Below are 14,189 nucleotides of genomic sequence, written 5' to 3' on the forward strand. Positions count from 1 at the left end.
CAGCAGCATGTGGAGCAGGAGAGGAGACAGTAATGGGGCACTGCGGGCGAACGGAGCGGCGCCCAGGACTAAATGGTGAGTGCTGAGACATCGCTGGGCGCCGCTCTGTGTGGCCTAATAGTGAAAGTCTGGACTCATATACAGTAGTCAGTCTTTAACACATACAGGAGGCGGGTGCCGGCAGCAGAATCGCATTGCCGGCACCCTGCCCCTGACAGGGAGCTGCGATCAGCGGCAGTTAACTGCCGCTGATCTGCTAGTACCCGCCTCCTGTATAAAGGGGTAAAATCATTGGTGGTGCAGTGTGCCCCCCCCCTCAATCCCCCCCATCCCATTAAAATCATTGGTGGCACAGTGCGCCGGCCCCTCTCAACCCTCCAGTATTAAAATCATTGGTGGCAGTGGCCACAGGGACCTCTCCACTCCCCCTCATTGGTGGTGCAGTGGCAGCTTCTGATCGGAGCCCCAGCTGTGTAAGCCTGGGGCTCCGATCGGTTACCATGGCAGCCAGGACGCTACAGAAGCCCTGGTTGCCATGGTAACATCCCTAATGCTGTGTGCACAAAGCACAGAGCAGCAGGGACAGTGTGGAGTCCTATTCACCCTGATAGAGATCTATCAGGGTGAATAGGAAAAGGGATGAAAGATCCCAGGTTCTAGCCCCTAAGGGGGGAAATAGTTATTAAATAAAAAGTGAAAAAAAAAAAAACACTAAAATATGAAGTATAAATCACCCCCCTTTTCCCAATTTCACATATAAAATATATAAATAAACATATTACATCGCCACGTCAGAAAAGTCCAAACTATTAAAATATAAAAAAAAATCTAGGTGGTGAATGCCGGAACAGAAAAAATAAAATAAAAACTGCGCGATTCGCCATTTTTAAAAATGAGGAATGCACGTGGCTTTTTTTGTTTATTTTTTTCGCGTGGTATCGAGTATCGCAATACTTTTTCATGGTATCGAAACCGAATCAAAAATTTGGTATCGCAACAACTCTAATTTCAATGGTAGGTTTATTGTAACAGTGGCAGATAGCACATCAAAAGGAAAATCGAAAAAAATAACTTTAAATAAAAGATAGCAACTGATTTGCATTTCATTGAGTGAAATAAGTATTTGAACCCCTACCAACCATTAAGAGTTCTGGCTCCCACAGAGTGGTTAGACACTTCTACTCAATTAGTCACCCTCATTAAGGACACCTGTCTTAACTAGTCACCTGTATAAAAGACACCTGTCCACAGAATCAATCAATCAAGCAGACTCCAAACTCTCCAACATGGGAAAGACCAAAGAGCTGTCCAAGGATGTCAGAGACAAAATTGTAGACCTGCACAAGGCTGGAATGGGCTACAAAACCATTAGCAAGAAGCTGGGAGAGAAGGTGACAACTGTTGGTGCGATTGTTCGAAAATGGAAGGAGCACAAAATGACCATCAATCGACCTCGCTCTGGGGCTCCACGCAAGATCTCACCTCGTGGGGTGTCAATGGTTCTGAGAAAGGTGAAAAAGCATCCTAGAACTACACGGGAGGAGTTAGTTAATGACCTCAAATTAGCAGGGACCACAGTCACCAAGAAAACCATTGGAAACACATTACACCGCAATGGATTAAAATCCTGCAGGGCTCGCAAGGTCCCCCTGCTCAGGAAGGCACATGTGCAGGCCCGTCTGAAGTTTGCCAATGAACACCTGAATGATTCAGAGAGTGACTGGGAGAAGGTGCTGTGGTCTGATGAGACCAAAATAGAGCTCTTTGGCATTAACTCAACTCGCTGTGTTTGGAGGAAGAAAAATGCTGCCTATGACCCCCAAAACACCGTCCCCACCGTCAAGCATGGGGGTGGAAACATTTTGCTTTGGGGGTGTTTTTCTGCTAAGGGCACAGGACAACTTATTCGCATAAACGGGAAAATGGACGGAGCCATGTATCGTGAAATCCTGAGCGACAACCTCCTTCCCTCTGCCAGGAAACTGAAAATGGGTCGTGGATGGGTGTTCCAGCACGACAATGACCCAAAACATACAGCAAAGGCAACAAAGGAGTGGCTCAAGAAGAAGCACATTAAGGTCATGGAGTGGCCTAGTCAGTCTCCGGACCTTAATCCAATCGAAAACCTATGGAGGGAGCTCAAGCTCAGAGTTGCACAGAGACAGCCTCGAAACCTTAGGGATTTAGAGATGATCTGCAAAGAGGAGTGGACCAACATTCCTCCTAAAATGTGCGCAAACTTGGTCATCAATTACAAGAAACGTTTGACCTCTGTGCTTGCAAACAAGGGTTTTTCCACCAAGTATTAAGTCTTTTTTTGTTAGAGGGTTCAAATACTTATTTCACTCAATGAAATGCAAATCAGTTGCTATCTTTTATTTAAAGTTATTTTTTCGATTTTCCTTTTGATGTGCTATCTGCCACTGTTACAATAAACCTACCATTGAAATGATACTGTTCTGAGACTTTTCATTTCTTTGTCATTGGACAAACTTACAAAATCAGTGAGGGGTCAAATAATTATTTCCCCCACTGTATCTATCTGTATAAAGCCACTATGTATATATAGACTGGCTATCGCAGGTGGAGAACCAAAGTTCCATAGGTCTATATAGGTGCCACATTCCATATAGTATATTACTAGTAAATAATCAAATAAAATGTCAAATGGAATATCCACGTAGTTAGGAGCAGTAGAATATCTGGCACGTATATAGGGAGAGCCCATGGGATATAATGCATAAAGTTATATGGTTACAAGCAGCATGTACATACCTCCAAGTAGTCCTGACTATGGAAAAGTGGCGTTACGCTGGGTGACCTGCGCATGTCCGGTATTTAAACAGAGCCTGATCTCGTGATGCTCTGATCACGTCATTGGCCGGATATCCGCTTTGCACAGTATCGGAAGTCCGGTTCGTCATAGCAATATATTTTCGTATCGAACGAATATATTTTTTTCGTACGAATATATTTTTTCGAACATTTGAATATATTTAATAGGGACATTCGCCATTAGAGTCAAATAATCGGTAAAAACAAATACTGAACAGTTAAATATTCGATCAAAGTGATGAAAGAACATCAAGAGTCAGGCTTCATATAAAGAAACATAAACAAAATATTTATAGATAGTAAGTATATTAATTTGTTTAGTTAAGTAAAATTAGTATATTAGTCCACTAAACTAACAAACAAGAGTAGGCCACCACAGTTACACAAAAAATCCTACCTGTACAAAGAGTCATTTTGTCTGAAGTTATCAAAGAAAGGGAAAAGGAAGGGAAAAAAAGGAAAACAAATATATTATCATTGTATATAAAACTCAAAGTCCCGATTCAATCCCAATGGGGCTAATGTCCTTAGTTCGTGTATCCAAAAGGATTCACGTTTTTGAAGTAGGAGTTTTCGGTTTCCCCCACGACGTGATAATGGGATATGTTCGATGATCTGGAATCGTAACTGACTAATGTGATGACCGGCCTGAATAAAATGATAAGGTATGGGGAGTTCCGACTTATTACAACGTATGTCAAACTTATGTTTACTAATGCGGTCTCGGACACATTGTGAAGTTTCCCCAACGTATGCGAGACCGCATGGACACTTAATCAAATAAACAGCAAATGAGGTAGCACATGTAAAGAAACCCTTTATGTTGTAGGTCTTGCCCGTATGTGGATGTGTAAAAGTATTTCCTTTCATGACATGAGTGCATTGTATACAATTCAAACAAGGAAAAGTACCCATTTTAGGATTAGATAGTGTGGTCTGTCTTGATAGCTTTTTCTCAGAGCCAATATCTGCTTTAATTAAGGCATCACGTAAATTTTTTGGGCGTTTATAGCACATTCTAAAGGGATTATTAAATTCCTTTATTTCTGGATAAAACTTACCTAGTAACGGCCAGTTTTTTTGTATAATACGTTGAATCATTGGTACAAATGGGTGATATGTCACCACTAGTGGGAGTCTGGGTGTGGATTGTTTTGAACGTGAGGATCTTGATTCACAATTATCTTGGGTAATTAATTTAAACTCTTTATCTAGAAGACCTCGTGGATAACCACGTGCTTCAAACTTATAAGACATTTCAGTCAATCGCTGGTGTTTCAATGTTGGATCACTGACAATTCTCGATACCCTAGTGAATTGAGAGCGAAGTAATGACATTTTTGTATTCTTAGGGTGGCAGCTAGAATACAGAAGTAACGTATTACAATCAGTTGGTTTAGTATAAATGTCTATCTTCAGGGAACCACTAGATTCCTTGATCACCGAAGTGTCTAGGAAATTAATCCTGGTTTTGTCAATATGGGCAGTGATTTGTAAGTCTTCAATGACATGAAAAATTACTTATTTCATTCATACCAAAATTTTTGAGTGCCGTGAATTTTTTTATTATATTACTTGGGAATTACTTTCCATCACCGAGCACCGAAGACTATTATTATACTCAGTGGAGTGCCAGCCACCTATCGTGTTAAGTTATAATGCAGACGGATCCGTTCTGAACGGATGCAAACGTCTGCATTATAGGAGCGGATCCGTCTGATGAAACATCAGACGGACCCGCTCCGAACGCTAGTGTGAAAGTAGCCTAATAAGTACTGGCTCCATTTACTGACATTCTCTTCAACAGCTGGTCAGCAGGGTGCCAGGGGTCAGACTGCCATTGATCAGATATTGATCCGGTATTCTTAGTATAGATCATCAATGTATACTGCCTACACAACCCCTTTCAGTACTTTTTTATATAGCTATTCATAAAACATAATCCACAGTTCGGCCATCTAGCATATTGCAATATTTGGTAAAGAACTGAGTTTTTATTGCATTTTTTTTTTCCCATTTTGCTGGATGTTATATTTTGCTTCACAGTTAATCCTCGAGGTAAACATTTGATGTTGTGTGCTACTTGTTTTATGTTGATGATAAATGCAGTGAAAACTGACATTTAATTCTTTTACAAACAGGAAAGAAAAATCTTGCTTGAAACAACTTCAACTAAAGCAGCGCTTAATGGAAGAAAAAAATAAACGCAAGAAAGCTATACTAGCAAAAGCAATTGCTGAAAGGTGAGATTCTCTCTCTCTCTCTCTCTCTCTCTCTCTCTCTCTCTCTCTCTCTCTCTCTCTCTCTCTCTCTCTCTCTCTCTCTCTCTCTCTCTCTCTCTCTCTCTCTCTCTCTCTCTCTCTCTCTCTCCTTGGCAAGAGTTAAAGAGGATGTATCACATGTTTTTTTGTTTTGTTAGTGGCAAGTAAGGGTACTGGGAGCTTTAAATTCTTTCCTTCATAATGTGCTTGAGAACATCAGTTGCTTTGTGGAGATGTAGAATTGGTACACAGTTCCATAAGAGAAACGACAGTCCATCATTAGTTTAAAAAATAATAACCTAGTTTGTAAGACGGAAAAAACACAATCCATCCAGTTCAGCCTGTTATCCTGCAAGTTGATCCAGAGGAAGGCAAAAAAAAAAAAAAAAAACATGAGGTGGAAACCAATTTTCCTCATTGTAGCTGAAAAAAATCCCTTCCCGACTCCAATCAGGCAGAATACTCCCTGGATCAACGACCCTTCTCCAGAAATCTAATAAATATAGCCTGTAATATTATAACACTCCAGAAATACATCCAGGCCCCTCTTGAATTCCTTTATTGTACTCACCATCACCACCTCCTCAGGCAGAGCGTTCCATAGTCTCACTGCTCTTACCGTAAAGAATCCTTTTCTATGTTTGTGTACAAACCTTCTTTCCTCCAGACGCAGAGGATGTCCCCTTGTCACAGTCACAGTCCTGGGGATAAATAGATAATGGGATAGATCTCTGTACTGACCCCTGATATATTTCTACATAGCTATTAGATCTCCCCTCAGTCGTCTTTTTTTCTAAACTGAATAACCCTAATGTTGATAATCTTTCAGGGTACTGTAGTTGCCCCATTCCAGTATTTACTTTAGTTGTCCTCCTCTGAACCCTCTCCAACTCTGCTGTGTCTGCCTTATTCACAGGAGCCCAGAACTGTAAAGTGGCAGGACTATGTTCTCATCATCATGCCACTTTAGATGCACCCCATAATCTTATTGGCCTTGGCAGCAGCTGCCTGTCACTGGTTTCAACAGTTAAGTTTGCTGTCCACTAAAATCTCAAGTCCTTTTCCATGTCAGTGTTACCCACTGTTTTACCATTTAGTATGTACGGGTGACTTGTATTATTCCTACCCATGTGGATAACCATTTGTCAGTGTTAAACCTCATCTGCCATTTCTCTGCCCAAGCCTCCAATCTATCCAGATCCCTCTGTAGTAGTATACTGTCCTCTTCAGTGTTAATTACTTTACACAGTTTAGTGTTGTTTGCAAAAATGTATATTTTACTGGTCAAACCTTCTACAAGATCATTAACAAATATTTTGGTAATAAATAAATTGAACAGTAGTGCCCAATACTGACACTGACCTAATCTGAGTATGTACCGCTAAAGACCACCCTTTGTTTTCTCTCTCTGAGCCAGTTACATACCCACATAGACACGTTTCCCCCCAGTCAAAGCATTTTCATTTAATGTACCAACCTTTTATTGGCACAGTATCAAATGCTTTAGGAGAAATCAAGATATGACATCCATTGACTCACCCTTATCCAGTTTTTTATGATTGCATTTTACTTATTTTGGGCTAAAAAGCATTTTTTTCAGTTGGTCTTTATTAAAAATATTGATCAGTTCTGTCACAAAGGGTTAACTGTTTTGTCTAGCTCTGTGAATGATACTTTCACTTTGTGCTGGTCATCTAATAAACCTTACCTCTTTAAAAGGTCATGAACACTTATTTAAAGGGAACCTGTCACCGGGATTTTGTGTATAGAGCTGAGCACATCCGCAATACCCAGTCCCCATAGTTCTCTGTGCTTTTATTGTGTAAAAAAAAACTGATTTGATACATATGCAAATTAACCTGAGATTAGTCCTGTCCCTGACTCATCTCAGGTTAATTTGCATATGTATCAAATCGGTTTTTTTACACAATAAAAGCACATAGAGCTATGGGGACTGGGTATTGCGGATGTGCTAGCGGCCATATAGCAACCCATGTCCTCAGCTCTTTACCCAAAATCCAGGTGACGGGTTCCCTTTAAAGGGACACTGACAGGCCCAATATGCATATTTAGCTATATATATGACTGCACAGGTCTTGTAAGGTGTATTAAAATCATATAAGTATACCCCCTGTCCACCTTAAAAATACAGTAAAGTCATGTTTTATAACCTGATAGAATCGTCTTCTTTCTGCCCAAGGGGCGGCGTTTCAGCTCCACTTGCGCCCAGCCAGCCGCCCCCAACCGCCGTTTAGAAGCGCCGCCCAGCTCATCAATATTCACTTCGCTGGGCGGCTTCTGCTGTCCCCGACCTTACGAGATCCGGCGCATGCCCAATACAAAGCTATGAGACTTTGTAAGGAAAAAAAAAAATCATCATTTTCCGCTAACTTGTGACAAAAAATAAATAATTCTAGGAACTCGCCATGCCCCTCACGGCATACCTTGGGGTGTCTTCTTTCCAAAATGGGGTCACTTGTGGGGTAGTTATACTGCCCTGGCATTCTAGGGGCCCTAATGTGTGGTAAGTAGTTTGAAATAAAAATGTGTAAAAAATGACCTGTGAAATCCTAAAGGTGCTCTTTGGAATGTGGGCCCCTTGCCCACCTAGACTGCAAAAAAGTGTCACACATGTGGTATCGCCGTATTCAGGAGAAGTTGGGCAATGTGTTTTGGGGTGTCTTTTTACATATACTCATGCTGGGTGAGAGAAATATCTCGGCAAAATACAACTTTTCCCATTTTTTTATACAAAGTTGGCATTTGACCAAGATATTTATCTCACCCAGCATGGGTATATCTAAAATGACACCCCAAAACACATTGCCCAACTTCTCCTGAGTACGGCGTTACCAGATGTGACACTTTATTGCAGCCTAGATGCGCAAAGGGGCCCACATTCCTTTTATGAGGGCATTTTTAGACATTTGGATCCCAGACTTCTTCTCACGCTTTAGGGCCCCTAAAATGCCAGGGCAGTATAAATACCCCACATGTGACCCCATTTTGGAAAGAAGACACCCCAAGGTATTCAATGAGGGGCATGGCGAGTTCATATAATTTTTTTTTTTTTTGGCACAAGTTAGCGGAAATTGATTTTTTTTTTTTTCCCTCAGTCTCCCTTTACGCTAACTTGGGACAAAAATTTCAATCTTTCATGGACTCAATATGCCCCTCACGGAATACCTTGGGGTGTCTCCTTTCCGAAATGGGGTCACATGTGGGGTATTTATACTGCCCTGGCATTCTAGAGGCCCTAAAGCGTGAGAAGAAGTCTGGAATAGAAATGTCAAAAAAATTTTACGCATTTGGATTCCGTGAGGGGTATGGTGAGTTCATGTGAGATTTTATTTTTTGACACAAGTTAGTGGAATATGAGACTTTGTAAGAAAAAAAATAATAATTTCCGCTAACTTGGACCAAAAAAATGTCTGAATGAAGCCTTACAGGGGGTGATCAATGACAGGGGGGTGACCAGGGAGTCTATATGGGGTGATCACCCCCCTGTCATTGATCAACCACCTATAAGGCTCCATTCAGATGTCCGTATGTGTTTTGCGGATCCGATCCATGTATCCGTGGATCCGTAAAAAACATACGGACGTTTGAATGGAGCCTTACAGGGGGAGTGATCAATGACAGGGGGAGTGATCAATGACAGGGGGAGTGATCAATGACAGGGGGGTGATCAATGACAGGGGGGTGATCAGGGAGTCTATATGGGGTGATCACCCCCCTGTCATTGATCACCCCCCTATAAGGCTCCATTCAGATGTCCGTATGTGTTTTGCGGATCCGATCCGTGGATCCGTAAAAAAACATACGGACGTTTGAATGGAGCCTTACAGGGGGGTGATCAGGGAGTCTATATGGGGTGATCAGGGGTTAATAAGGGGTTAATAAGTGACAGGGGGGGGTGTAGTGTAGTGGTCTTTGGTGCTACATATTACTGAGCTGCCTGTGTCCTCTGGTGGTCGATCCAAGCAAAAGGGACCACCAGAGGACCAGGTAGCAGGTATATTAGACGCTGTTATCAAAACAGCGTCTAATATACCTGTTAGGGGTTAAAAAAAAATCGCATCTCCAGCCTGCCAGCGAACGATCGCCGCTGGCAGGCTGGAGATCCGGTCGCTTACCTTCCGATCCTGTGAACGCGCGCGTTCACAGGAAATCTCGCGTCTCGCGAGAGGACGCATATATGCGTTCAGGAGGAATGAATCAACCACCTCCAGGACGCGTCGCTGCGCTCGGCGGTCCGGAGGTGGTTAAAGGGCATCCATTGAAAAGCAGACATCACTGGGAAAGGGATCTAGGTAAACTCACGGATGAACAATGGTCAGAGGCAATAGAACTTACCCCTACATTATCTCTTAGTGAAGCTGCACGTCTATCCCATTTGTACTTAATACACAGAGTATATAAGACCCCGGTGTTTTTACATAAAATAGATTACAGAGATAGTCCAAATTGTCCGAAATGTGGAAGTGCTCAAGCTGGTCTATTACATATGATGTGGTCGTGCCCCTCTTTGACATCTTATTGGAAGGCAGTATTACATCTTATAAATAAGGTATATAACACCAAGTTTAAGCTAGACCCCAAAACTTGCATTTTAGGATTACTGCCAGAAGATAATATACAATCTGTAATAGCTACTGGGATAGAGAGAATGCTATATCAGGCGAGGAAAACGTTAGCGGCAAAATGGATTCAGGCAGTGCCCCCATTTATCTCAGAGTATATAGCTAGATTGAATGTGGTGATTCGCCTTGAGAGGGGTGTTTATCAAAAAAGGAAATGTCTGTCTAAATTTGAGGCAATATGGGGCAGCTGGATTGATAACTCTGGATGTTGTAGCCCCTGGTTAGCGCTTACAAGAAGCCTACTGAGTGCTCGTTGAGTATGTTAATGGAGGAGATTGTATGTAAACCTGAGGTGTGATTCTGAGTGTGGAAAAAGGGAGAGGCAACCCACAGCTGGTTATGTATATGATAGATATATGCTGATAATTGATGAAGACTGTTCTACATGGAAACGGATTGGGAATTGATGCTGATTGTTAATATAAGAGTTATTAGTACGGTGCCGGCGCTCCAGGAAGGTGGAGCTGAAGAGAAACCACCATGATTGTGTCCTGCTCTTGTGGGGTCTGGGTGGGGGGTGGTATTGTAGGGTTACTTGTTGGTGGGTGGTTACGGGTTTACGTTAAAATTGCATATTCCATTTGATTCTATGCATAGATATATGCCATGTCTTATGTAGTCATGTGGTGTGTATTGTATATACTATATATGATTGATATTGTACATGCCCATTGTTTGTAAACAATGTCTTATTGATGCTGGAGAAAGACAAAAAAACTGATGATAAAAATTTATCTGACTAAAAAAAACAAACACACCCCACGGTCGCACTTTTTTACTATTTCCCCAAAATACACAAATCCCTCACTAACCTTCCGGGAAGACCCATAATTTCTGGTATAGATTCCCTTACTTCAAACCTATCATAATATATTGATGGCATCCTCCAAAAATAATGTCGGCACACTACCCTCATACTTTAGGGACTCTGCACACCTCATTCAAAACTTAGATGATATAACGTGGCAAACTAATTTCATCTGGGCCACTTTGGACGTTACAGCACATTATAGCAACTTTGCACATCCAATAGGCTTAAGAGCCACCAAAGAATTCTTAGATGCTGACACTATCATGCCCTCCTTACAGAAGGATTTTGTCCTAAGATCTATAGATTTTATTTTACGCCACAACTATATCTCTTACAATGACAAATTCTACATCCAAGAAATTGGAACGGCTATGGGCACCAAATTTGCACAGTCATACGCCAATTTATGTATGGGTGCGTTTGAGAACCACTTTGGCTTACTCAATCACCCTAACGTGTTTTTTTTTTTTTTTTTTTTATAAAAGATACAACAATGAAGTTATCATTATCTGGCAAGGGAACATACATCAAAACACTAAATAAAACCTGAGCTTCACCCTTGAGTCCCACCCTAAAGAAGCAATTTTTTTAGATATCAATCTTAACAGTAATAATAACAGTCTTAACAGTGTGTGTGTGTGTGTGTGTGTATATGTATGTGTATAAATATATATATATATAATAATATACACTGCTCAAAAAAATAAAGGGAACACAAAAATAACACATCCTAGATCTGAGTTAATTAAATATTCTTCTGAAATACTTTGTTCTTTACATAGTTAAATGTGCTGACAACAAAATCACACAAAAATAAAAAAAATGGAAATCAAATTTTTTAACCCATGGAGGTCTGGATTTGGAGTCACACTCAAAATTAAAGTGTAAAAACACACTACAGGCTGATCCAACTTTGATGTAATGTCCTTAAAACAAGTCAAAATGAGGCTCAGTAGTGTGTGTGGCCTCCACGTGCCTGTATGACCTCCCTACAACGCCTGTGCATGCTCCTGATGAGGTGGCGGACGGTCTCCTGAGGGATCTCCTCCCAGACCTGGACTAAAGCATCTGCCAACTCCTGGACAGTCTGTGGTGCAACGTGACGTTGGTGGATATAGCGAGACATGATTTCCCAGATGTGCTCAATTGGATTCAGGTCTGGGGAACGGGCGGGCCAGTACATAGCATCAATGCCTTCATCTTGCAGGAACTGCTGACACACTCCAGCCACATAAGGTCTAGCATTGTCTTGCATTAGGAGGAACCCAGGGCCAACCGCACCAGCATATGGTCTCACGAGGGGTCTGAGGATCTCATCTCGGTACCTAATGGCAGTCAGGCTACCTCTGGCGAGCACATGGAGGGCTGTGCGGCCCTCCAAAGAAATGCCACCCCACACCATTACTGACCCAATACCAAAACGGTCATGCTGGCATTGCTGGAGGATGTTGCAGGCAGCAGAACGTTCTCCACGGCGTCTCCAGACTCTGTCACGTCTGTCACATGTGCTCAGTGTGAACCTGCTTTCATCTGTGAAGAGCACAGGGCGCCAGTGGCGAATTTGCCAATCTTGGTGTTCTCTGGCAAATGCCAAACGTCCTGCACGGTGTTGGGCTGTAAGCACAACCCCCACCTGTGGACGTCGGGCACTCATATCACCCTCATGGAGTCTTTCTGACCGTTTGAGCAGACACATGCACATTTGTGGCCTGCTGGAGGTCATTTTGCAGGGCTCTGGCAGTGCTCCTCCTGTTCCTCCTTGCACAAAGGCGGAGGTAGCGGTCCTGCTGCTGGGTTGTTGCCCTCCTACGGCCTCCTCCACGTCTCCTGATGTACTGGCCTGTCTCCTGGTAGCGCCTCCATGCTCTGGACACTACGCTGACAGACACAGAAAACCTTCTTGCCACAGCTCGCATTGATGTGCCATTCTGGATAAGCTGCACTACCTGAGCCACTTGTGTGGGTTGTAGACTCCGTCTCATGCTACCACTAGAGTGAAAGCACCGGCAGCATTCAAAAGTGACCAAAACATCAGCCAGGAAGCATAGGAACTGAGAAGTGGTCTGTGGTCACCACCTGCAGAACCACTCCTTTATTGGGGGTGTCTTGCTAATTGCCTATAATTTCCACCTGTTGTCTATCCCATTTGCACAACAGCATGTGAAATTGATTGTCACTCAGTGTTGCTTCCTAAGTGGACAGTTTGATTTCACAGAAGTGTGATTGACTTGGAGTTACATTGTGTTGTTTAAGTGTTCCCTTTATTTTTTTGAGCAGTGTGTGTGTGTGTGTATGTATATATATATATATATATATATATATATATATATATATATATATATATATATATTATTATTATTCTCATATTCTCCACCAGTACACATTTTAAAAGAGTTGATGCAAACAGTTTCCTAGATTTTAAATTTGCCACTATCATAAATGGAAGACGAGCATACCATTCAGCCAGATGAAACGGTTAGGACACAGTGACATAATGAAAAAACAATTAGACGTTCTCGGTATGAGGTTCATCAGCAAGGGATATCCACCACAGCTTATCAGAGACTCGAAAAATAGGATCTCACTAATTGACCAGAAACAAATTCTTCAACCAAAAAAGAACAAAAAAAATTCTTAAGTCCCATTTAGACAAGGCCTCATAACAAGGTATAACCAAAACCACAAACTAATTAGGCAGATATTAACAAAATACTGGACCGTATTACTCAAACACCCACTATTAGGGAAAGAGATACCAAAACAACCTAAACTGACTTTCCGTAGAGCCAAAACCCTCAAAAACATGTTGGGCCCCCTCATGCCCCCAAAAATATAGCCACCCCAACACTGGAACAGTCACACAAAAAAAATCATCAAAACCGAACGGCTCCTCCAAATGTGGTATACGCAAATGCTGCCAAATGATCACCAGATCCCAAAGAGAGATCAAGTTACCGCACCCAATAGGAAAAATACAGTTCCAACAACCTATGAACTGCGGGAGCAAAAATATAATATATTTACTTCAGTGACCTTGCAATTTTTACTATGTCGGCCGCACCACGCAAACCCTCAGGGAACGTATGAATGAACATCGTTCTAATGTCAACAGAAAGGTTTTAACACACAGCGTATCATGTCATTTTTCATTAACACACGAAGGAAACCTGTCAGGCCTCAGAGTAACACCACTAGAACAAGTTTCATCCTCCTTCCAACAATTATGTTTTGGATATACCAGTTGAATACCCTTATGCCATACGGTCTTAACGAAACATTAGAACACGAATACTAATCTACAATTATATATATATATATACACTCACCTAAAGAATTATTAGGAACACCATGCTAATACGGTGTTGGACCCCCTTTTGCCTTCAGAACTGCCTTAATTCTACATGGCATTGATTCAACAAGGTGCTGATAGCATTCTTTAGAAATGTTGGCCCATATTGATAGGATAGCATCTTGCAGTTGATGGAGATTTGAGGGATGCACATCCAGGGCACGAAGCTCCCGTTCCACCACATCCCAAAGATGCTCTATTGGGTTGAGATCTGGTGACTGTGGGGGCCATTTTAGTACAGTGAACTAATTGTCATGTTCAAGAAACCAATTTGAAATGATTTGAACTTT

At 41.9% G+C, this 14,189-nt stretch overlaps 1 protein-coding gene across 1 annotated transcript in view; it reads left to right on the forward strand.

Annotated features, from left to right (window-relative positions):
* The window catches only part of GORAB (golgin, RAB6 interacting), a 156,545-nt gene that overhangs the window by 43,486 nt on the left and 98,870 nt on the right, over positions 1 to 14,189 (forward strand). Inside the window, exon 3 of the mRNA XM_040408028.1 lies at positions 4,977 to 5,078. Coding sequence (XP_040263962.1) covers positions 4,977 to 5,078 — 102 coding nt within the window. The remainder of the gene's footprint in view (positions 1 to 4,976; positions 5,079 to 14,189) is intronic.

Source organism: Bufo bufo, chromosome 9 (genome assembly GCF_905171765.1).
Source record: "Bufo bufo chromosome 9, aBufBuf1.1, whole genome shotgun sequence".
NCBI classification, from domain to species: domain Eukaryota; kingdom Metazoa; phylum Chordata; class Amphibia; order Anura; family Bufonidae; genus Bufo; species Bufo bufo.